Here is a 23693-nt window from a genome sequence, read left to right as displayed (position 1 = left end):
TGGTACAGCAGTGAACATTATTACGTCTCTTGCATAATGTCCATACTGTACGATCCTGACTTAATTCAGTAGCACGATGGATTGATGTGCACTCCTGACCGTGCTCCTCTGCATGCAGTGGTCAGAGGTCAGCAGTGGCACCGTCGTTGCTGCTGCGGAGCAGGAGTGGGGGGGGGGGGGGGAGGGGGCAGTACATCACGTGCTGTCCTTACCACCAGAACAGGCAGATAAATGAGGGCAGCTGACATTATTACGTGTACAACAGCCTACTTACCCACCATCACTCACAATAACAAGACTATTGACATGCGAGCACAGCTGCCAGTAACAGCTAGTCTACTCACAACTGCTGATAGAAGCTGCAACTAGTCAGATGCTCAGTTAACACCGCTTTAACATCTATTGCTGGATAAATGCCTCCTCCACACTTTTACATCGCTCCTGCGTACTATACGTGTCCAGTGCACCAGAATGTTCTGTATTTTCAGTACAGAAAAAATCCATTCCTATACATGATGAATGATGGTGTAAGTCTTGGCAGATGGTTGTGTCTAACAGTTCTGGAGATTACAACACAGCATGCCCAGAGAACGATCACTTGAACATTACTGCTGTTTTACGGACTTTAAGAAAAGACACATCATTAACATGGCCGACATGAGAGCGTCAAACCTGCAGATCGGACAGACAGTTGTTTCTTGTAAGATGACTGCAAGACTGGTGGTGGCGAGATGGTCTCAGCACAACAGCGTGGCAAGAAGAGAAGCGTGAGTGCACCCACAACAACTACACTACAAGAAGAACGTGGAACAAATGGAGGACAACAGTTGAAGTCCAGATGGAGATTACAGGCAGAGTGTCACCACGAACCACTGGGATCAGGTGGAAGCTGGTTGCCATGCGGATTCTGTATGGACACCATAGCACAGATAACAGGGATTTGCGTAGTGTAACGCCAGAATCAACCGGGACACTGAGTGGCGTTATGTGATATCCGGCATTCTCGCTTATGTCAGATCGACACCAACATGCCCGAGGACTTGGTGAGAGGTCGCACGAAGCAGCGAAAAATTGATTCAAGTGGCTCTGAGCACTATGGGACTTAACATCTGAGGTCATCAGTCCCCTAGAACTTAGAACTACTTAAACTTAACTAACCTAAGGACATCACATCCATGCCCGAGGCAGGATTCGAACCTGCGGCCGTAGCGGTCGCGTGGTTCTAGACTGAAGCGCCTGGAACCGGTCGACCACAGTGGCCGGCCGAAGCAGTGATTTTCGAAAACAGAACCTCTCCACATCTTGGCATCGTGATATGGGGAGGACGTTAGATAACAGTTGGAAGCAGGATCAATGTTCGCTAGTATGTGACAACAATGGTAAAACTTTTGCCATATCCTTGATGACCAGAGTTCCTAATGGCACACTCCAGCAGCATAAAGCAATTGGAAACTGCACAGTTTACAGCATAAAAGTCTTGAGGAATGAACTGATCCTTGGCTGGCTTTCCAGGTTCCCTGATTTTTCACTCATAGAGAATTTCTGGAATGTGATGGGAAGATGAATAGTGTGCTTCCAGAACAGTTTTTAGCCAGCAGACTTTATGAACTGGCACATCAGGTGTGTCAAGCAAGAAGAAAAATCCTGAAGATGACATTTTGAGGTTGTTTGCTTCCAAGCCATAACGAATACAAGAGCATATCCCTGACAATGGGTAGATAGCAGTTCCGAATGGAATGAAAGTTTAATCATTTAATACCCGTTACATGATGAACATCTCCACAACGTTTGATAAATATCGAATAGGTGCTCCGTGGTGTATCTGTTTTTGTCCATGTATTACGTCGTCGTCTCGGTCAGTTCTCAGCTTCTAGTTTCCATAGCCCACCCACCATTCATTCTCCTGGCTAGATGTCTGTCCACCTCCGTTTCACTTTCAATGCAGTCACAGTTACGTATCACAGTCTAGTCTGTTCCCTGGCCAATATGTGTCGTACCGCCGCGCCTAGTAATTTCGAACTTGCTTCTCCCCATTGTTTACTACGAAAGCCTCAACTGTTTTTACTATAATGGTAATTCACACCTGCCTGCGATTGATTCTTTACTCATGGAATGCAATATGTCTGTATAGCTACCTAAAATTAGTGAATCATATACAGGCGCCAGATTAATGCAACTCTATGAGTCCTCTGCAAGAGTAAATACCCACATAAATCGGAACAGAAATACTCTGGATAAAAAGACATTGCTCCCATCCTACTTGCAGGACTAGGCAGCAATATTTCGACTGTGGATTGATTCTGTAGCTGCAAAATGAGTGGGGATAGCAACACACATATCTACTAATGTGGCAGATAATAGAAAAGTATTAACAAACACAGGAATTCAGGTTGAACCCGTATACAATCTAAATGCCTTTAAATGCACGATAATAAAAACACAAAAAAGCCGATGATCGTGGGAGAAAACAGAGGAACAAGCTGGCCATGATTTTTTATGCACGCAGAGTTTACCTGCATACTGAAACACCTCTTGCTTGGTGACAGTGACTTCAATGACCCACGGACCTGTCGTGGGAAAGAGAGTACAATTCTTCATGGAGACAGTTCCGTGGTACGTCTCTTTTTTTTTTTTTTTTTTTTTTTTTAACACTCTCCACTTTAACTAAGATGACACGGAATATTGTTACAGTTCTCCTGTGAGTATAAGATTAAATTAAATACAAGCTAATTTAATATAGCTACCAGCAGCGAAACTTAACCAACCGCGCAGAAAATATATACAATACACACATAGTATACAAAACAACATAACTCACACGCGTAGTACACAAAAACCAAACTAACTTGCAGTATGCACTCAGACACACAGTGTGCACAACACATTAATCTGCGTACATAGTATGTAATCACTCACACATGCACTCACAGATACACCACCTACACAAATATGCTATGATAAGGGGGTCATATACACACACGCATTTTTACCATATACACAACACACATGGAGACACTGTACCACTCAAGGGAATGGTGTGTCTCTAGTAGGGCTTCAATCCTGTCTGCACAAATAACCAACTTATCATCATGTCACGAAAAGCCATTTCTCAATTGTGATGCAGTGTGCATCTCATGTCTTCGTTATTGAATACTGAATTGTTGCACCATATACAGAGAAGGAGATGGAGCAGTGCGAAAATCGCCATACAGGCATTTCAAGAAGTCATCAGTTATGAGAGCTATTAATGACACACACTGCACGCAGTTTGCCTGCTTAAAGGTAGCTTCCATGTGTGCACAGTAAGTATGCATTTTCAAACACAGTCCTATAAATTTCGTAATCGGCGACCGACTCACCTCCCGTTTCATACATTCTCATTGTTTGCAGGTATTCAAATCGTTCAAATGGCTCTGAGCACTATGAGACTTAACATCTGAGGTCATCAGTCCCCTAGACTTAGAAATACTAAAACCTAACTAACCTAAGGACATCACACACAGCTATGCCCGAGGCAGGATTCGAACCTGCGGCCGTAGCAGCAGCGCGGTTCCAGACCGAAGCGCCTAGAACCGCTCGGCCACAGCGGCCCTCCGTTTGCAGGTATTATGCGACAAGGATTATCAGCTACCTATTCAGATGTGTCAAATGTGCGGTGGTGGCACCTTATTACTTCATATAAATTGCAACCCTTCACCTAGTAGATGAAGCTCTCCACGTATACATATGGGAAGTCTGTAACAGCGAAATGAGTTTCACATGTTGGTACTGGTACATGTGGAGTTGAGAAAGGTCTAATATACACATTCCTGCATAAACACGTTTCATGAGTTCTAGCGAGACGTTAGCCATCTCTAGGGTGATGAAATCTTTATTGAAGATTGTGGCCTATTTAAAATTTTGCCTGGTGTCCACAACGCCTCTCTCAATGGGTAACTAAGTGAATTTTGCAAGTTTGTATAATATTTTGGTATTTTTGGAGAAAAATACATTATTAGAAAGTCTTTTAAAATGTTTCTCAAATGTGCACGTCACATGTCTTCTTTTGGTATTTAAATCAATGTATTCCTTAACCACGACGCTGTTTGAAGGAAATAGTGTGGGTGACACCTTCCAGTTGCAACCCCAACTTGACATTTCGCTGATGATTATGATGCTGTATTATGTACTTTGTTTTTCCCATCAGCGTTATCATCAGCTTGGTGTGGAGACCGTTTTCCGGAACTCAGTGCTCTGGATACAGCAGAAAATCGCTGTGTGCGTCATGCAGACTACTAGGATTAATTGTATCTACTTCTAAAACGCACCCCATTACGCAAGCTGCGTGTCTTTGGTTTTCTTACGCAGTCTGGTGATTTCCCTAACAGACTGCCATCGAAACTCTTCAGTACGAGGGGATTGTTTCATGAGACGCTCGTATAAGTTGTTTACATCCAGATACATGATGTACCTGAAATTACCAGATGCACTGAACTGTTCATCCATATGTGTATTATTTGCTGTGTGTGCCTGTGGCCACTGTGGTAAGGTCACCAAGTCAGCGAAGTGTGTCGGACAAGCCTAGTAGGGTGATGTCGCAAGTTTGTTGCAGGGCCCGTATATCTCGTTGGTCCCGTCAAAAATGAAAGGTGGAACTCCATGCTGCAATCTCTATGAATGTACATGTGTCTATATACGAGGGCAGTTCAATAAGTAATGCAACACATTTTTTTTCTCGGCCAATTTTGGTTGAAAAAACCGGAAATTTCTTGTGGAATATTTTCAAACATTCCCGCTTCGTCTCGTATAGTTTCATTGACTTCCGACAGGTGGCAGCGCCGTAGGGAGCTGTTAAAATGGCGTCTGTAACGGATGTGCATTGTAAACAACGGGCAGTGATCGAGTTTCTTTTGGCGGAAAACCAGGGCATCTCAGATATTCATAGGCGCTTGCAGAATGTCTACGGTGATCTGGCAGTGGACAAAAGCACGGTGAGTCGTTGGGCAAAGCGTGTGTCATCATCGCCGCAAGGTCAAGCAAGACTGTCTGATCTCCCGCGTGCGGGCCGGCCGTGCACAGCTGTGACTCCTGCAATGGCGGAGCGTGCGAACACACTCGTTCGAGATGATCGACGGATCACCATCAAACAACTCAGTGCTCAACTTGACATCTCTGTTGGTAGTGCTGTCACAATTGTTCACCAGTTGGGATATTCAAAGGTTTGTTCCCGCTGGGTCCCTCGTTGTCTAACCGAACACCATAAAGAGCAAAGGAGAACCATCTGTGCGGAATGCTTGCTCGTCATGTGGCTGAGGGTGACAACTTCTTGTCAAAGATTGTTACAGGCGATGAAACATGGGTTCATCACTTCGAACCTGAAACAAAACGGCAATCAATGGAGTGGCGCCACACCCACTCCCCTACCAAGAAAAAGTTTAAAGCCATACCCTCAGCCGGTAAAGTCATGGTTACAGTCTTCTGGGACGCTGAAGAGGTTATTCTGTTCGATGTCCTTCCCCATGGTCAAACGATCAACTCTGAAGCGTATTGTGCTGCTCTTCAGAAATTGAAGAAACGACTTCAGCGTGTTCGTAGGCACAAAAATCTGAACGAACTTCTCCTTCTTCATGACAACGCAAGACCTCACACAAGTCTTCGCACCCGAGAGGAGCTCACAAAACTACAGTGGACTGTTCTTCCTCATGCACCCTACAGCCCCGATCTCGCACCGTCGGATATCCATATGTTTGGCCCAATGAAGGACGCAATCCGTGGGATGCACTACGCGGATGCTGAAGAAGTTATTGATGCAGTACGACGTTGGCTCCGACATCGACCAGTGGAATGGTACCGTGCAGGCATACAGGCCCTATTTCAAGGTGGCGTAAGGCCGTAGCATTGAATGGAGATTACGTTGAAAAATAGTGTTGTGTAGCTAAAAGATTGGGGAATAACCTGGTGTATTTCAATGCTGAATAAAACAACCCCTGTTTCAGAAAAAAAATGTGTTGCATTACTTATTGAACTGCCCTCGTATATGTATGTATGTTCTTCATCTCCTAAACCACCAGACCGATTTCAGCCAACGTTGGTACATTTATCACTTATTGTCTAGAAGTAATCGCTGCAGAGGTATAAACTACCTGTCAACCGAAAGGGTGGGGGTGGGAATTAAAAAGTAGTATGGTGCACGATTAACGAATATCCATACTTTAATCATCCAATATTTGAGAATAAGACCACTGAGCAAAAAGGAAAAAAGTTCATCGCTTACTAAAACTGCAGTAAAACTCCCACATGAAATATGACGTTCAGTTTATTATTTCTTTACTATCAATTGTATTCATGACTCATTTCGCAGACAGCATTCACATGTACCACTGATTGTACTAGCAAAATTATGTCATTGTACAGCACATAGTTCAGGAACTATGACATTATAAACACTGACATGTCAGTTTCAGAAATTGGAAATTTGTGGTAAGGTCTTATGTGACCAAGCTGTAGAGGTCAGAGGTTCCTAAGCCAACACACTTAAAGAAACTTACACTGTGGACAACACACACACACACACACAGCCATGCCTGAGGAAGCACTCTGGCCTCCGACGGGGGGAGCCGCACGGGCCGTGAGAAGACACCTCAACCTCAGACCACGGGGCACTGACGTTTCGATTAATTAGTTACTTACTACTGAGTCTATTCACATCACATTTCGTAGACACTAGCGACACACATTACTAGATGTTCTTGCGGAATTATATCATTGCATGACACATAGTTCAAAGGATACAACATCATGAACATTGACTGCTGTGCAAAATTCGCTAGAGATAGAGGTGAAATATGTGTGGAAATATGTGTCAAATATGCTAACTAAATGTGAAACATATCTGATATGCGTGTACGTGTATACGGGCAAAGCCACAGGTAAAAATCTCATCCTAAACCACTGGAAAAAATAGAATCAAATGTGGTACAAATGTTAGTTACGATCTGGAAAGAAATACTGTGAAGGTAAGGAGGGAAGGGGCGAGGAGCAGATAGACACAAGAGGAGGACGAGTTGCATAAAGAGAGGTGGAGTTGAAAATGGACAAAGAGAGAGCAGAGGAAGAGATTGACAGAGAAATGAAAGAGAAGGGAACAGGGAGACAGAGGAGGGAGGAGAGTGAAACCAGGTAAGGAGGAGGAGATGGACAGGATCAGAGGGAGGAGGCGAAGGATAGAGAGAATGGGAAGGAGGCGTTGGAAAATGGGAGGGAGAGGAGGAGATGGATGAAAGAAGGGGAGAAGGAGATGGACAGAGACAGAAGCAGAAGATGGACAGAGAGGAGAGGGTCAGATGGACGGAGAAAGGGGGAAGAGCAGACAAACAACAGAGGTGGTGGAGGAGGCGATCAAGAGAGAGGAAAGGAAGATGTGGACAGAGAGAGGGAGAAGGAGGAGACGGACTAGTAGAAGGTTGCCCGGGCAAAGTCGGGTACTCAGCTAGGTTACGCATAAAATGCCCTTTGGCGACGGGATCATAAACCTCCTGACTCTCCCTTTGGATTTCAGTCTTCTCTGCACTTTAGTATAAAAAAATTTACTAGCGTGGAATGTCTGTGCCTATGATGTTCTTCGGGCATCAGACCACAACATTCAGAAGGCAGACGGTCTGCCTCCCATTTGAAATTTTCGAAGAAGGCTTCAAAATTACGCGCGATTGCTTTGCTTTGAATCTGATTCGTGCAGCGGTTTACGTGACCGTAGTGCACAGCCCTGCCGACAGGTAGCGCGCGAGACGCCCGCCGCCTACCGCGCCGCAGGGCGGTGGCCGACGTAACTAAGGGCCAGCGGTGCGCGGCCACTCTTCAGACGGGCCGCGGCGGGCAGAAGTGAGTGCTCCGCTGTCGGGTTAGGATGCCGCCCTCGGCCATGGGCTGCACGAGTCCGCTCCTCAAGCAGCAGCAGGACTCCGGCCCCGCGCCCGCACAGGAGGCGCCGGCCGACAAGAAGAACCCCGACCCGGCGCGCCGCATCAAGTGCGTGCTCGTCGGTGACGGCGCCGTCGGAAAGACCTCGCTCGTCGTCAGCTACTCGACCAACGGCTTCCCCAGCGAGTACGTGCCCACCGCGTTCGACAACTACAACGGTGAGTTGTCACTCTGCGCGTTTACTCCTGAGGGAACGCTGGTCTGTCATTGCTGCCAAGTGGAGCTAGAAGCGACGCGTGCTCACCGTCGATATCGTGGGCGTGACGATGACTTTTCCAGTCCGTAGTTTTGTGTTTGTGTTGACATAACGATGCCTCTTGTCTCCGAGTGTCAAAACAGCCCAACTACATACTGTGAATGTACACTCACGAATTATCATTCCTCGAGTGCACCAACAGTACGATCAGGATGTATTTCCCCGGCTGGAGACGGTGGCCAACAGCTGTGTTTACATTTTTCACCGCGTAAATAATGTCAGCTTTGGAAACTCACAATATGTGTGATACAGTACCCACGCCGAAAATCAGGGTGAAAGGTTTTATTTATGAAAGTCCACGTTCTGTGCAAAAGACTGTTTAACTCGGTAAAAAAAGGTAGCATCTGTACTATGGGAATGAATTCGGCATTCGTGTGGACTGATTTAAAAACCTCAGTTTCACTCGAGGTTTACACTGGATCGCCCCCTTGCTTGCTTGCGTTGTCAGACTGATCTGTAGCGTAGCTCGAGGCCTAGATTACGTTAGTTTGAAATCTGCTTGTAGGTTAGCGAAGTCAACGAATATCAACGCCAAATAGAGCTTACGGCTGCAAACAGATCTCCAGCGTAACCTAGTGTTTACTTTCTCGACATATTTTGAATAAAATTTGGCATATTTAACTCACTTTTCATCATAAAACCGAAAATGCAAGGTAAATTTAGAAAACCTATGTTACACGATGAACAAGTCCGATGACTATTTTCATGAATATTAAGTGCTTAAACTGCACGTATACTACAAATATACAAGGGGGTCCGATACATAATTTCTACCTGTGAACTCGAACCTAGTACTTCTAGAACAAAAGGCCGTGGCCGATATCACTGCGCGACAAACGACCATATTGGGAGGTTCAGTGACCGAAGTTAAAAGAAGACTTTCAATTTAGGCGACTTGCTTCACCGTGACAGGATTTTCGGATTTGTCTGCGCAATGCCTGGTACACTGAAGGTCAACGCAGTTTCGATTGTCGGCCCACGTATAGCAAGAACATTCTAATGCTAGCGTATTTTGGCACCTCGAAAGAAGCAGTTGGAAGTGTCTGCGTGTTTTTGTATGGCGTCTTCGGTTAGCTGATATCAGGCCATGAAACGACATAAACAGCTGTAGGAGACAGAAGCGCTCATGCGCATGGAGGAGACGTAGGGCTGTAAGTAGTTCCTATTTACAATTTTGAATGAAGTGGTGTCGCATGCTTGTGTAGATTTGTAGACAACGCTAAAACGTAGTAGCAGTAGAAATAAGATTGGCGAAATTATGAATGTAACTTACCCTAGTGCAAATTTCTCCCCGGACCTAAACAAGACAAGCTATATCATGACATGTTGGCCTTTCTTTACACGTGTGGTAAATATTTATGAAATTTCAGTATTTCTTGAATGCGCTGCTCTGGAAATGCCACTGTCATTTCAAATGATTTTCGAGAGTAGTTTTAGGCTGTTGTCAACAGCGTTCCTTCCTCAAAGTTAAGTACCGCCGATATCACAGATCCCGTATAATCTGAACGAATGCGCCTACTCAGATGACATAACTGTAAGCGGAATTTAAGAACCATTCCAGGCAGTGCGACATGACCCGTGCGTTTCAGCTGTTCAGCGATAAGCTCGTTATTTGAACAGCTGTTTGGCCACGCCGCGATTGATACCTGCCGTTCTGCGGTTCACCTTCCAGCCAAATATAATTTGTCCGTCTTTGGTATGAAATACATCACTGATTCTGCCATCAGAGACATGACAGTTTGTTGGTAGGTTTGTGGAGGTATATGGCATTCATGTCTACGTACAGGTCATGCAATTGCTGTAAATAAAAGGCCGCCGATTTGCGTACGCGGTGGTAGCATCCGATAGCGACCCAGATGGGTTCCACAGGATTTACATCAGGCGAAATTGGTGGCCAGGACATCAACATAAATTCACTATGATGCTCTTCGAACCACTGCAGCTCGCTACCGGCTCTGAGACTTTGGCAACTATACTGCTGATAGATGACGTCGTCTGGGATCAAATCAACCATGAAGGGATGTAGGTGGTCCGCAGCTGTCAGCGTGTTTTCGATTACTACCACAGATCCCATGCAAGCGTAGGAGAATGTCTCCCATAGCATAATACTGCTTCCACCAGCCTGCGTCCGTGGTGCGTTGGACGTTCCGAGCTGCCGTTCACCCCGATGGCGGTTTTTGTGGATACGACCCTCGACCAAGTGTAGCAAAAATGTGATTAACCCGAAGGGCCCACACGTTTCCATTGATCGGTGGTCGAATCCCAATGGTCCCGTGCCCACAGCAATTGTAATTGAAGATGTCGTAGGGTCAACACGTAGGGGTTATCTGTTGCGAAGAGGGTAAAATAACGAGCAGGTCGTATGATACTGGGCGACCACGTCTCGTCAAAACACACAGAGGTCGGACACTGTGTAACCCAGGATAGGCAGCGATCTGCAGCAGATTTGGCGATGGAGTACAGGCCCATATCACTAACGTCGATATGCAGCAGGATTTTGGAACATATATTGTGTTCGAACATTATGAATTACCTCGAAGAAAACGATCTATTGACACACATTCAACGTGGGTTTAGATAACATCGTTCCTGTGAAACACAACTAGCTCTTTATTGCTGAGTGCTATTGACAAGGGATTTCGGATCGATTCCGTATTTCTGGATTTCCAGAAGGCCTTTGACACTGTACTACACAAGTGGCTTACAGTGAAATTGCGTGCTTATGGAATATCGTCTCAGTTATGTGAGTGGATTTGTGATTTCCTGTCAGAGGTCACAGTTCGTAGTAACTGCCGGAAAGTCATCGAGTAAAACAAAAGTGATTTCTGGCGTTTCCCAAGGTAGTGTTATAGGCCCTTTGCTGTTCCTTACCTATATAAACGATTTGGGAGACAATCTGAGCAGCCGTCTTAAGTTGTTCGCAAATGATGCTGTCGTTTATCGACTAATTAAGTCATCAGAAGTTAAAAAAAACTGCAAGACGATTTAGAAAAGATGCCTGAATGGTGCGCAAATTGGCAGCTGACTCTAAGTAACGAAAAGTGTGAGGTCATCCACATGAGTGCTAAAAGAAATTCCTTACACTTCAGTTACACATAAATCACTCAAATCTAAAGTCGGTAAATTCAACTAAATACCTAGGAATTGCAATTACGAATAACTTAGATTGGAAGGAACATACAGAAACTGTTGTGGGGAAGGCTAACAAGAGTGCGCTTCATTGGCAGGACATTTAGAAAATGTAAGAGATCTACTAAGGAGACGGCGTACACTATGCTTGTCCTTCCTCTTTTAGAATAGTGCTGCGCGGTGTGGGATCCTTACCAGATATTAAAAGAAAGGCGTCTTTCGTTGCGACTTAATCTTCTCACGAAATTTCAGTCACCAACTTTCTCCTCCGAATGCGAAAATATTTGTTTGACACCGACATACATAGAGAGAAACGATCACCAAGATAAAATAAGGGAAATCAAAGCTTGTACGGTAAGATATCCGCGCACTATACGAGATTGGAATAATAGAGAATTGTGAAGGTGGTTCGATGGACCCTCTGCCAAGCACGTAAATGTGATTTTCAGAGTGTTCATGTACATGTAGAATAAATTCGCGAAACAGACGTGCAATTGAGATGTTATTCTATTTTATTTTTCCGCTACCAGTTTCGGGAATTCACTATGACATCTCCAGGCAGTAAAGTCTTCCAAGGAAGCAATTGAGCTACGAAAGCACGACATCCAGAAACATATGGCCCCAGTATGCTTACATCGATTACTTTTTAAAGGTGCATGTGGTGCCTGGAGATGACATAATGAATTGCCGAAACTGGTAGCGAAAATAAAGTAAAATAACACCTCAATTGTATGGCTGTTTGGCGAATTTCACTGTTAAGTAAGCATTGTACTCTGTCGTCATATCTGCCGCAGATCGCTGCTTATCCCGGATTACACAATGGGAGACCCTCGACCCCTACGTTTTGTGGTGAGACATGGTCGTCCAGTAGCATACGTCCTACTCGTTATTTCATAGCCCTTCAACCACTTCCCGTAGGTGCTCGCGACAGTAGTACGTCAAGAGGCGATCCGCTTCGCCCTTTCAGAGATTGTCGTTTTCAGCAGCAGTGCCACAACAATATGCACTTTGCGAAAACCACTCATATCAGTGGATTTCCACATTTGCCGCCGGTATCTTCGCTATAATGACTGCCCATTTGTCTCTCTTCCACTTACGTTCTATCCTTGCTACGTCGCACCGAGCGGGGTGGCGCAGTGGTTAGACACTGGACTCGCATTCGGGAGGACGACGGTTCAATCCCGCGTCCGGCCATCCTGATTTAGGTTTTCCGTGATTTCCCTAAATCACTCCAGGCAAATGCCGGGATGTTTCCTCTTAAAGGGCACGGCCGTCTTCCTTCCCCATCCTTCCCTACTCCGATGAGACCGATGACCACGCTGTCTGGTCTCCTTCCCCAAACCAACCAACCAACCTTGCTACGTCGCGTGCCCACAACACCACGAGGTAAGCGGTGGGGAGTGGTCATAATGTTTCAGCTCATCAGTGTACATCATATGTCAGTTGTGAAAAATGAGGGGGCGGTTGGTTATCTAGGAAACTCTTATTGCTGTTCTGAATATATTATGGATTGGTTAGACATCTCTACCTTCCTTGCCACACACACCCTGCCCTCATCCTAACATTTTAGTAACTGCCGAATGTCTACTATTAAGTGTAGGTAGGAGGAGAGAACCTGTTCAGGCACCACAAGGCTGACCTGCAGAATTTTTAAGTGGTGATGGCGTAGGGAAGTAATAGTTTATGCGAGGGACGTGACAAAGAAACTAGATCATACGATGGACTACAAAATTTCTGAGGTTGTTCAGGGATGTTTCGTGAGAATTTTGAAGTAAGGTACATTTGTTCTCTAGTAGCTCGTTAGTGTAATTTTTTTTTAAATTGAAATATCAATTCACCAAGAAGGTGCAGCCGATAAAATCTCTATTCAGCCAGAGGTTATGCATATTTGAAATGTCTTAAAATAGAAAAGAGGTAGATAATACATTGGTGGCCAATACTTCAGTTTTAAAATGTTTTAAGTGATTTTATATTACAGTTTCAACGCAGTAATTGACGGTAATGTTTTTATATAAGTCGTAGGAACCTAGATGACAGTTCAACTAATGAACTTCTGGAGGAGATCGAGTGGTTACTACAACACATACAAAGAACGTTAGTTCAGTTTAGTAAAACTCTTTAATACACGAATACCTAACTCGAATTAAATCCATGACAACAAGAATGACAGTATACATTGTCAAAACCGTGAACAACCGCCTTCTACGGTGTGGGCCGGTGTGAGACGTGCGGGAAGAGTGTCAGTGACATTCTGCAAGGTACCGATAGGGTAGTGGAGCCATGGCGACTCCAGAGCTGTGGCCAGCTGCGCGAGTTCTCTCGGTTGATGATCCACAGTACTAACAGTCCGGTCGAGGTCGTCCGACGGATTCTCGACTGGGTTTAAATCCGGGAATTTCGGTGGCCAGGGTAGTACGGTAAACTCATCCAGGTGCTCTCCCAACCACGTGACACGTTGCATTGTCCTGCTGGTAGATGCCATCTTGCGGAGAAAAAAACAAACTGCATGTAGGGATGTACATGTCCCCAATGAAAGATGCATACCTGTGTTTATGCACAGTGCCTTCTAGAATGAGATCACCCAGGGAATGCCACGAAAACATTCCACAGACGATAACACACTCTCGGCTGTCCTGGGTCCTTCGAGATAATTGCAGGGTGTTTGCTTTCAGACGTTTCGCGCTGTACACGCCAACGGGCGTGAGTCCCATTGAGCAAAAAACGCGGTTCATCAGAAAAGGCGACCTATCGTCTCTCAGTGGACGTAATGTTGCGGTTTTGGTGAGCGAACTCCAGCCTCAGTCGCTGATGAACAGCAGTCAGCATAGCTACACGAGCCAGGCGCCTGCCGCGGAATCTTTCGCTGAGCGGTCGCTGAGAAGACACAGTTGGTAGCCCAGCCCCTTGGGTCATCAGGACAGTCAGTTGATCCACAGTAGCGCGTCTATTCGCCCGTGCTCATCTCGGCAACAGTCGTCCACCCCGTGGTTCACCACAGGTGCTTCGGCGCTGGTTTTGGATAGCACCATTTTGCCATGCATGTTGTAATTCAACCACAGCGACACGCGAACAGTTACGAAACTTAGGCGTTTCGGAAATGGTTCAACTCTTGGCCAGACGTCAGATAAATCTCACCGATTCCTCGTCACAACAGTTGCATTGTTTCCAAGCGCCCCCCTCCCACCCCCTCTTCTTCCCAATACGCTTTATATAACCTCCATTGATAGTGCCGCCACCTGTCTGTAAGAGGTTATTGCACGTTGACGTCGAACATACGTCGTGGTCATGGTAATCTGACAGGGCTGTGTACATTTAGTACTGTCGCTGAACACAACGTCGTGTGACTAGGGCCACCCGTCGGGTAGACCGTTCGCCAGGTGCAAGTCTTTCGATTTGAACCCACTTCGTCGACTTGGGCGTCGATCGGGATGAAATGATGATGATTAGGACAACACAACACCCAGTCCCTGAGCGGAGAAAAGCTCAGACCCAGCCGGGAATCGAACCCGGGCCCTTGGCATTGACATTCTGTCGCGCTGGCCGCTCAGCTACCGGGGGCGGACACAGAACACAACGATAACTGTTTGTTACTATGATGAGTGCTAAATAACAATTATCACCTTAATTTAACTATAAATTTTGGTACACAGTTCTGATTAGTGATTTCAGTTAACTGCCTGGATATGAGATACGATGCTGCTGCTATCAGGCTGGCTGTCAAATGGTGGGCGAGTAGCGCTGCTCTCTGACGTAAGTAGACTTGCAGCAGCGGCTTTGGCGTACCGAACCTCTTGAGGTCGCGTCTTCAGTTGCGTCTCTCGTTCGTGGTTGCGTCTGACACACACTGTCTTTAGCTTGTGGTTTCGTCATGCAGTACCAACTTTACTATAGGACGTCACTCTTCGGACGACACCACGATAATATTAGTAGTGCTACGGTGCAATAGTGATGCTGGCGGTGCATGAAAATTATAATGCCCGTGATAAACATGCAGTGATGAGTATGGCTGAGGCCCTGTGGAACTACAGGTAGTGACAAAGTTCGTGGGGGAGGGGGGGTGGTAGGATGGAAGGTTACTGTGAAGTTCATCGTTCTGATTAGGGTTGGGAAGAGGGGTATCTCTCATGGAATATGGATGAAGCGGCGCAGCAGGGTACCAGGATTGATAATTAATGTGTGGGATGCTGGGGTTTCGTTTGATTTCTTACCTTATTTATGTATGTGCTGCCCTCTAGCTGTCCATTTCCCATTCCCCTTCTCTGTGTACCACCTCCCCCCCCCCCCACCCACCTGTATCCATCTCCTCGTATCCCCTTCTGTCTCCGCGTTATGACCCCTATTCCAATAGGAGGTTGCTGATTCTTACTTTCACAGTAATCAGTATTTCTTTCCGGATAGTAATCAGCACGTGTACCAAGTCTGACTGAAATCTATCAAGGGCTTTAGAACGATTTCTTTTACCCATGGCTTATCCTGCATACCCACATGTCGTATATATTTAATGTACTTCACACACATTTGTTCACCTGTATATCCAGCGGATTTCGCCCAGCAGTCTCCTCACGCCAGCTGCGTGTTTATAACGTCATACCTCTGGAGCTGTGTGCCGCACAGTGACATAATTTTGTAGGTACATTCAGCGGCTTGTGCGGGTACTGTCTGCGAAATGTGTCGCGAATAGAGTTAGTAGCAACGAAGTAATAAATTTACACGTTATTCCTGATGTGGTAGTTTACTACATGCACAGCGAAAATGTAGTAAGCGATAAACTTTTTACCTTTCATCATTTTGCCACAGTTGTCAAAAGTTTTTGTAAAGATTTGAAATTGTGTGTAAAGTTTGTTGAAGTCACTGAGTGTTCTCATTCTCGAATACTGGATGAATATGGGTATTTGCGAGTTGATCGCTAGGTGGTTCTTACCTCCATACTGATTCTTTCCAGGCAGTAAGTGATGTGTCTACCAAGCTTGTTCGAAATCGGTCCAGCGGTTTAGGAAAAAATGCGGTACATACATACACACACTGATAAGCAAAAACATTATGACCACTGCTCACTGCGACGTTGGATGCCGCCTGGCGGTGTTGCGGTCACGTGACGCGGTAACAAAAGTATGTAAGCGGAGCACACACTGACGGGGGATCACTCTAGCGAAGGTACAGGTGACAGATAGGGAAATCTATTGAGATAAGCGACTTTGACAGCGGGCAGACTATTATTGCGTAGAGCCTGTGTGTATCTCGAAAAATGGGAAAGCTGGTGGAATGTTCACGTGCTACTGTCGTGAGCATCTACGGAAAGAGGTAGGAGGACCATGAAACTACCACTAGGACCTAAATGATTGGAAGTCCACGACTCTTCACAGGACGTGGAGTTCCGAGGCTTGTCTGCTCTGTAAAGTAAACTCATGCTCATAAATTAAGGATAATGCTGATACATGGTGAAAGAACGCTCTGGTGGGCGGTTTGCGCGTTTAAAACACCTCGGGGTATGACGATGCGGTGCATTTGAGCTGCGGTCGTCGCACGGTGGCGCTGGCAGCAGTCCACATACGCAGAGGTGTGTTGGTGCATGCCAGAGTACTGTTCAGCGAGTAAGTGTGCAGACGTTTTCAGACGTGCCAAGGGTGACTGGCAGCGTCATGTTACAGGAGGTTTCCAACAATACCTGTAAGGTACTTGTTACCTGCTGTACTGTACACTGACGCTACAGATTTAGCACACTGTTGTAAGTTGCTTGCATGTTTCCTCTGAGGGTTCTTCCATTTCTCTGCATTTTGTGCTGTACGATTACAATACGAATTTTTTCCAAAGAAATGAAGGTAAATGGCGTAATTAAACGAAAAATCGTAACTACATCGTGACTCTGCAATTAGCCACTAGAGACCACGAGACCCCTTAACAAAATATTCAGAAAATACAGCTGAACAGCCTCCGAAATTTTGTTCTGATGTACTCTGCATATGTGCATCACACTTCGTTGTTTCGATGCAAGGGACAGGTAATTAAGTGGCCAAATACACCGTGCACATAACCAGACTGAAAAAGGAAGGAATTATTGTGACACAGACGGTAGTCGTCTCCATGAGATTAGGAATTAAGGGAAATTAACATTTGAGTTTGCAGGTCGTAAAAAATTCTACTGCGTGGAGGAGGAGGGGACGTACTTCCCCGTAACAGCAGGCCTCGTTTTAACCTGGGAGTTTTTTTTTAAGTAGTGGAATGTTACTGCCATGGGCTGCTGAAACCGGTCGTCGGTTTAAAAATTGAGGTGACATTGAAGACGGAGAGCCAGCCCGCCCGGAGCGGAGCGTTTCATGAACGCGAGGCAGCCTTTGGTAGAAGGACGACCGGAATGAAAGTTAGCCGGTCGGTGTTTTATAAGAGAGAATAAATACAAGCACGTTCAGTGAAACGACGCGCATAGCTAGAGCTTTCCCCTACAGGCGTTCCAGACCTTTCGGACATGGTGCGCTTCTGCGTGTGCGTGTGCGTGTGTGTGTGTGTGTGTGTGTGTGTGTGGGGGGGGGGGGGGGGAGAGAGAGAGAGAGAGAGAGAGAGAGAGAGAGAGAGAGAGAGACCTTTCATCAGGAAGTGTTTGTCACGGAAACATTTGAGGGGAAAAGAAGTCTCACCGTATTTTTAAAATCTGTTGTGAGTTAGAGCGTGTTACTAAGCGTTTGGAAAATTACTTCTACAATTGTTTATTCAGGAGCTAGATTCACTGTTGTTGTGGTCTTCAGCCCGAAGACAAGACTGATGCAGTTCTTCATGCGACTCTATCCTGTGCAAGCCTCATCGTCTCCGAGTAACTACTGCAAACCTACATCCTTCTCAATCTTTTTTACTGTTTTCATCTCTTGGTCTCCTACGATTTTTAACCCACACACTTCCCTCCAAAACTAAAGTGGTGATCCCTTCATGTCTCAGAATGTCTTGCCTTTTCGTCACGATGTGCCACAAGTTTCTTGTCTCTCCAAACCTATTCAGTACGTCCTCATTAGTTACACGATCTACTCATCTAATTTTCAGCATTCTTCTGTAGCACCAAAATTGTGTTCTCTCCTTGAGTGAATTGTTTATCGTTCCGTTTCACTTCCATACAAAGCTACTATCCAGACAAATATCCTTACAAAAGACTTCTTAACACTTAAAGCCACATTCGACGTTAGCAAATCTGTCTTCCTCAGAAACGCTTTTCTTGTCATTCCCAGTCTAAATTTCATATCCTCGCTCTTTCGGCCATCTGTTATTTTGTTGCACAAATAGCAAAATTCAGCTATTACTTTTAGTGCCTCGTTTTCTATCTAATTCCCTGAGCATCGCCTGATTTAATTCGACTACATTCCATTATCGTTGTCTTGGTTTTGTTGATGTTTTGTTGATGTTCATCCTATATTTTCGTTTTAGAACATTGTTCATTCTGTTCAGCTGCTCTTCCAGGTCCTCCGCTGTCTGACAGTCATCGAAAAACCACAAACTTTTCTTTTTCCTGAACTTTGATTGTTCTTTGGTTTCCTTTACTGATTGGTCAATGTACAGATTAAATAACTTCAGAGGTAGGTTACAACCCTGTCTCAAAGTTCGCAACCACTGCTTTCCTTTCATAATCCTTGACTCTTAGGTCATCTGGTTTCTTCACAAATTGTAAGTAGCCTTTCAGTACCTGTATTTTACCCCGGCTACCTCCAGAATTTCAAAGCGGGTATTCCAGTCAACAGTGCCAAAAAGCTTTCTATAGTTCTACAAATGCTATAAACGTAAGTTTGCCTTTCCTTAACCTCTTCTGTAAGAAGTCGTAGGGTCAGTATTGCCTCGCATGATCCTGAATTTCAACAGAATCCAAACTGATCTTCCCTGATGTTGGCTTCTAGTAGTTTTTCCATTCTTCTGTAAGGAATTCGCGTTAATATTTTGCAACCTTGACTTATTAAACTGAGATGTCGGTAGTATTCGCTCCAGTCAGCACCTATTTTCTTTGGAATTGGTATTATTACATTCGTCTTGAAGTCTGTGAGTATTTTGCCTATTTCGTACATCTTGTACACCATATGGAATAGTTTTGTCATGACTGACCCAAGAATATCAGTAGTTCTGACAATGTCGTCTACTCCAGGGATTGACTAATTTTTGTAATTATGGCTTAATTCTTCTCGGTGACAATGCTAATGAATTTTCAGATTTATTCATAAACTACATATACATTTGTTCTCCGCAAGCCACGTTACGGTGTATGACTGAGGGTACTGTGTGTACCACTTTCGCTTCCTCCCTTTCATATTGGAGTCGCGAATGGTGCTCGGGAAGAAATATTGTTGGTAAGCCTACGCGTGATCTCTAATCTGACTGATTTTTGCCTTCATGATCTTTTCGCGAGATATAAGTAGGAGGAAAAAAATATTACATCACTCTTCCAGGAACGCACGATCTCGGAAATTTTAACAGTAAACTTCACCATGATGTAGAACGCCTATCCAGCTGGATCTTCTGCCACTGGAGTTAGAATCTCCGTCACGCTTTCATGCTTACTGAATGAAAAGGTAATGAATCGCGGTGCTCTTCTTTGGATGTCCCCCGTTTCCTCTATCAGTCCATTCTACGCTGACGCACCAAAGAAACCGCTATAGGCATGCGTATCCAAATACAGAGATACGTAAACAGGCAGAATACGGCGCTGCGGTCGGCAACGCTTATGTAAGACAAGTGTCTGGAGAAGTTGTTGGGTCGGTTATTGCTGCTACAATGGCAGGTTATCAAGATGTGAGTGAGTCTGAACGCAGTATTATTAGTCGGCGGACGAAAGATGGACATAGCAACTCCAAGGTAATGATGAAGAGGGGATTTTGCCTTACGACCATTTCACGAGTGTACCGTGAATATCAGGAATCCGGTGAAACATCTAATCACCGACATCGCTGAGGCCAGAAAAAGATCCTGCAAGAACGGGACTAACGACGACTGAAGAGAATCGATCATCGTGACAGGACTGCAACCCTTCTGCAAACTGCTGCAGATTTCAGTGCTGGACCATCAAGTGTCAGCTTGCAAATCATTCGACGAAACAACATTGATATGCGGTTTCGGAACTGAATGCCCACTGGTGTATTCTTGATGACTGCACAACACCAAGCTCTACGCCTCACCTGGGTCCGTCAACACCGACATTAGACTGCTGATGACTGCAAAGATGTTGACTGATCGGATGAGTCTCGTTTCGAATCGTATCGAGCGGACGGACGTGTACGGGTATGAAGACAACCTCATGAATCCATGGACCCTGCATGTCAGCAGGGGGCTGTTCAAGCTGGTGGAGACTCTGTAATGGTGTGGGGCGTGTGCAATTGGAGCGATATGGGACCCCTGATACATGTAGATACAACTCTGGCAGGTGACACGTACGTATGCATCCTGTCCCATCACCTGCATCCATTCATGTCAATTGTGCGTTCCACGGACTTGGGCAATTCCAGCAGGACAATTAGACACCCCACACGTGAAGAATTGCTACAGTGTGTCTGCAGGAACACTCCTCTGAATTGAAACGCTTCCGATGTCCACCAAACTCTCCAGACACGAGCAGTATTGAGCATATCTGGGATGCCTTGCATCGTGCTATTCAGAATAATCTCCACCCTGTCGTATTCCTACGGATTTATGTACAGCCCTGCAGAATTCACGGTTTCATTTCCCTCCAGCACTACTAGAGACATTATTCAAGTCCACGACACGTCGTGTTGCGGGACTTTTGCGTGCTCGTGTGGGCTCTACACGATATTAGGCAGGTGTACCAATCTCTTTCGTTCTTCAGTGTAGTACGGGTCCCAGACTGCCGAGCAGTATTCAAGTATCAATATAATAGGGTTATTTTAAACTACCTCCTTCATGCGTGACCTATCCTTGCTGTGTACTCTTCCAATGTTTCTGTCTGGTTTATGGCTTTCTTGCGATAAATTTTATGTGGACGTTACGCTTCAGATTGCTCTGTACGTTTATAATCAATGCGACTGCTTCGAGTGACAATTGTGCAAAAGTGTAGTGATACAGTAATGGGTCTTTCTGCTTGTTTATGTGCAATATGTTCTTAACTTTAGAGTCAGCTACTAATCAGTGCACCAAGCGTCGACCCTCCGCGGGTCTTCCTGCATTCCTCTACAGTTCTGTAGCTTTGCAACTTTGCAACTTCTCTGTATACAACAGAATCGTCCGCGAAAAACCTCATGGAATTTCCGACGTTATCCACTAACTCATTCATACATGTGACGTAGAATTCCGCCGTCAAATTTTCAAAGGTTGTTCGGGAATATCTTCTGAATATTTTGCTACAAGGCAGGGTTACTACATTTAGTTTGGTTTCTTTCGTCATTTAGCTTTGTACCTGTATTGCACTGCAAGAGCAGTGCAAGTGGCCCCCGTTCTGTGAAGAGTTGTGGACGTCCAACCATTTAGCGCCTATTGGTAGTTACACTGTGCTACCTCTTTCCGTAGATGCTCACGATAGTAGCACGTGAACTTTCCACCAGCTTCGCCGTTTTCGAAAAACTCGTTCACAAGCTCTGTGTAATGATAATCTGTCCTTTGTCAAAGTCGCTTATTATGTTACGGTAGTTTTTTGTCATCAGTCTTCTGACTGGTTTGATGGGGCCCACCACGAATTCCTCTCCTTTGCTAACCTCTTCATCTCAGAGTAGCGCTTGCAAACTACGTTCCCAATTATTTGCTGCATGTATTCCAGTCTCTGTCTTCCTCTACAATTTTCGCCCTCTACAGCTGTACCATGGAAGCCATTCTCTCGTTTCTTAACAGATGTCCTAACATCGTGTCCCTCCTTCTTATAAGTTTTTTCCACATGCTCCTTTCCTCTCCGATTCTGCGCAGAACCTCCTCATTCGTTACCTTATTTCCGTACAGGGAAGAAGCCGCTTACCCCGTGTCGGGGGATAAATACGACTGGGCGGCTAGTCCTGGCGAAGGTTCGAGTCCTTCCTCGGGCATGGGTGTGTGTGTTTGTCCTTAAGATAATTTAGGATAAGTAGTGTGTAAGCTTAGGGACTGATGACCTTAGCAGTTACGTCCCATAAGATTTCACACACATTTGAACATTTTTTTTTTGATAAATACGATATTGCAGTGCCTTTGTTATTCCGGATTACGTTGCCATGTTTCTTCGGGCATAATATTTTTGTGGTTAAACCAATGTGTCTGCCTACTTGCTTATGTGGAAATTGTCTAAAGATGATACATTGTGATCAAAAGTATCCGGACACCTGGCTGAAAATGACTTAAAAGTTCGTGTCGCCCTCCATTGGCAATGCTGGAATTCAGTATGGTGTTGGTGCACCCTTAGCCTTCATGACAGCTTCCACTCTGGCAAGCATATGTTCAATCACGTGCTGGAAGGTTTCTTGGGGAATGGCAGCCCATTGTCGTGTAACCACTGCTTCAACAGCGGGAAGCAAGAAGGTGCTTAAAACGTCAATGTAGGCCTGTGCTGTGATAGTGCCACGCAAAACAAGGGGTGCAAGCCTCCTCCATGAAAAACACGACCACACCATAACACCACCGTCTCCTAATTTTACTGCTGACACTACACACGCTGGCAGATGACGTTCACCGGGCACTAGCCATACTCACACCCTGCTATCGGATCGCCACATTGCGTACCGTGATTCGTCACTCTAAACAACGTTTTTCCACTGTTCAATCGTCCAATGTTTACGCTCCTTACACCAGTCGAGGCGTCGTTTGGCATTTACCGGTGTGATATGTGGCTTATGAGCAGCCGCTCGACCATGAAATCCAAGTTTTCTCACCTTCCGCCTAACTGTCATAGTACTTTCTGTGGATCCTCGTGCTGTCTGGAATTGCTGTGTGATGGTCTGTATAGATGTCTGCCTATTACACATTGCCGGCCGCGGTGGCCGTGCGGTTCTGGCGCTGCAGTCCGGAACCGCGGGGCTGCTACGGTCGCAGGTTCGAATCCTGCCTCGGGCATGGGTGTGTGTGATGTCCTTAGGTTAGTTAGGTTTAAGTAGTTCTAAGTTCTAGGGGACTTACGACCTAAGATGTTGAGTCCCATAGTGCTCAGAGCCATTTTATTACACATTACGACCCTCTTCAACTGCCGGCGGTCGCTGTCGGTCAACAGACGAGGTCGGCTTGTACGCTTTGGTGCTGTACGTGGCCCTTCACGTTTCCACTTCACTAGCACATCGGAAACTGTGGACCTAGGGATGTTTAAGAGTGTGGAAACCTCGCGTACAGACGTTTGATACAAGTGACATACTATCACCTGACCATGTTCGAAGTCAGAGTTCCGCGGAGCGCCCCATTCTGTTCTCTCACGGTGTCTAATGAT

General features: G+C 45.5%; 1 protein-coding gene across 1 annotated transcript in view; it reads left to right on the top strand.

Moving 5' to 3' along the window:
• The first annotated feature begins 7870 nt into the window (after nucleotides 1–7870).
• Nucleotides 7871–23693, top strand: part of LOC126418684 (cell division control protein 42 homolog) — a 600617-nt gene continuing 584794 nt past the window's right edge. Inside the window, exon 1 of the mRNA XM_050085577.1 lies at nucleotides 7871–8114. Coding sequence (XP_049941534.1) covers nucleotides 7883–8114 — 232 coding nt within the window. The 5' untranslated portion in view covers nucleotides 7871–7882. The remainder of the gene's footprint in view (nucleotides 8115–23693) is intronic.

This window comes from Schistocerca serialis, chromosome 9, assembly GCF_023864345.2.
Source record: "Schistocerca serialis cubense isolate TAMUIC-IGC-003099 chromosome 9, iqSchSeri2.2, whole genome shotgun sequence".
Taxonomy (NCBI): Eukaryota; Metazoa; Arthropoda; class Insecta; order Orthoptera; family Acrididae; genus Schistocerca; species Schistocerca serialis.
Note: the sequence above shows the minus strand (reverse complement) of the source record. Positions and strands in the feature narration are given on the sequence as shown.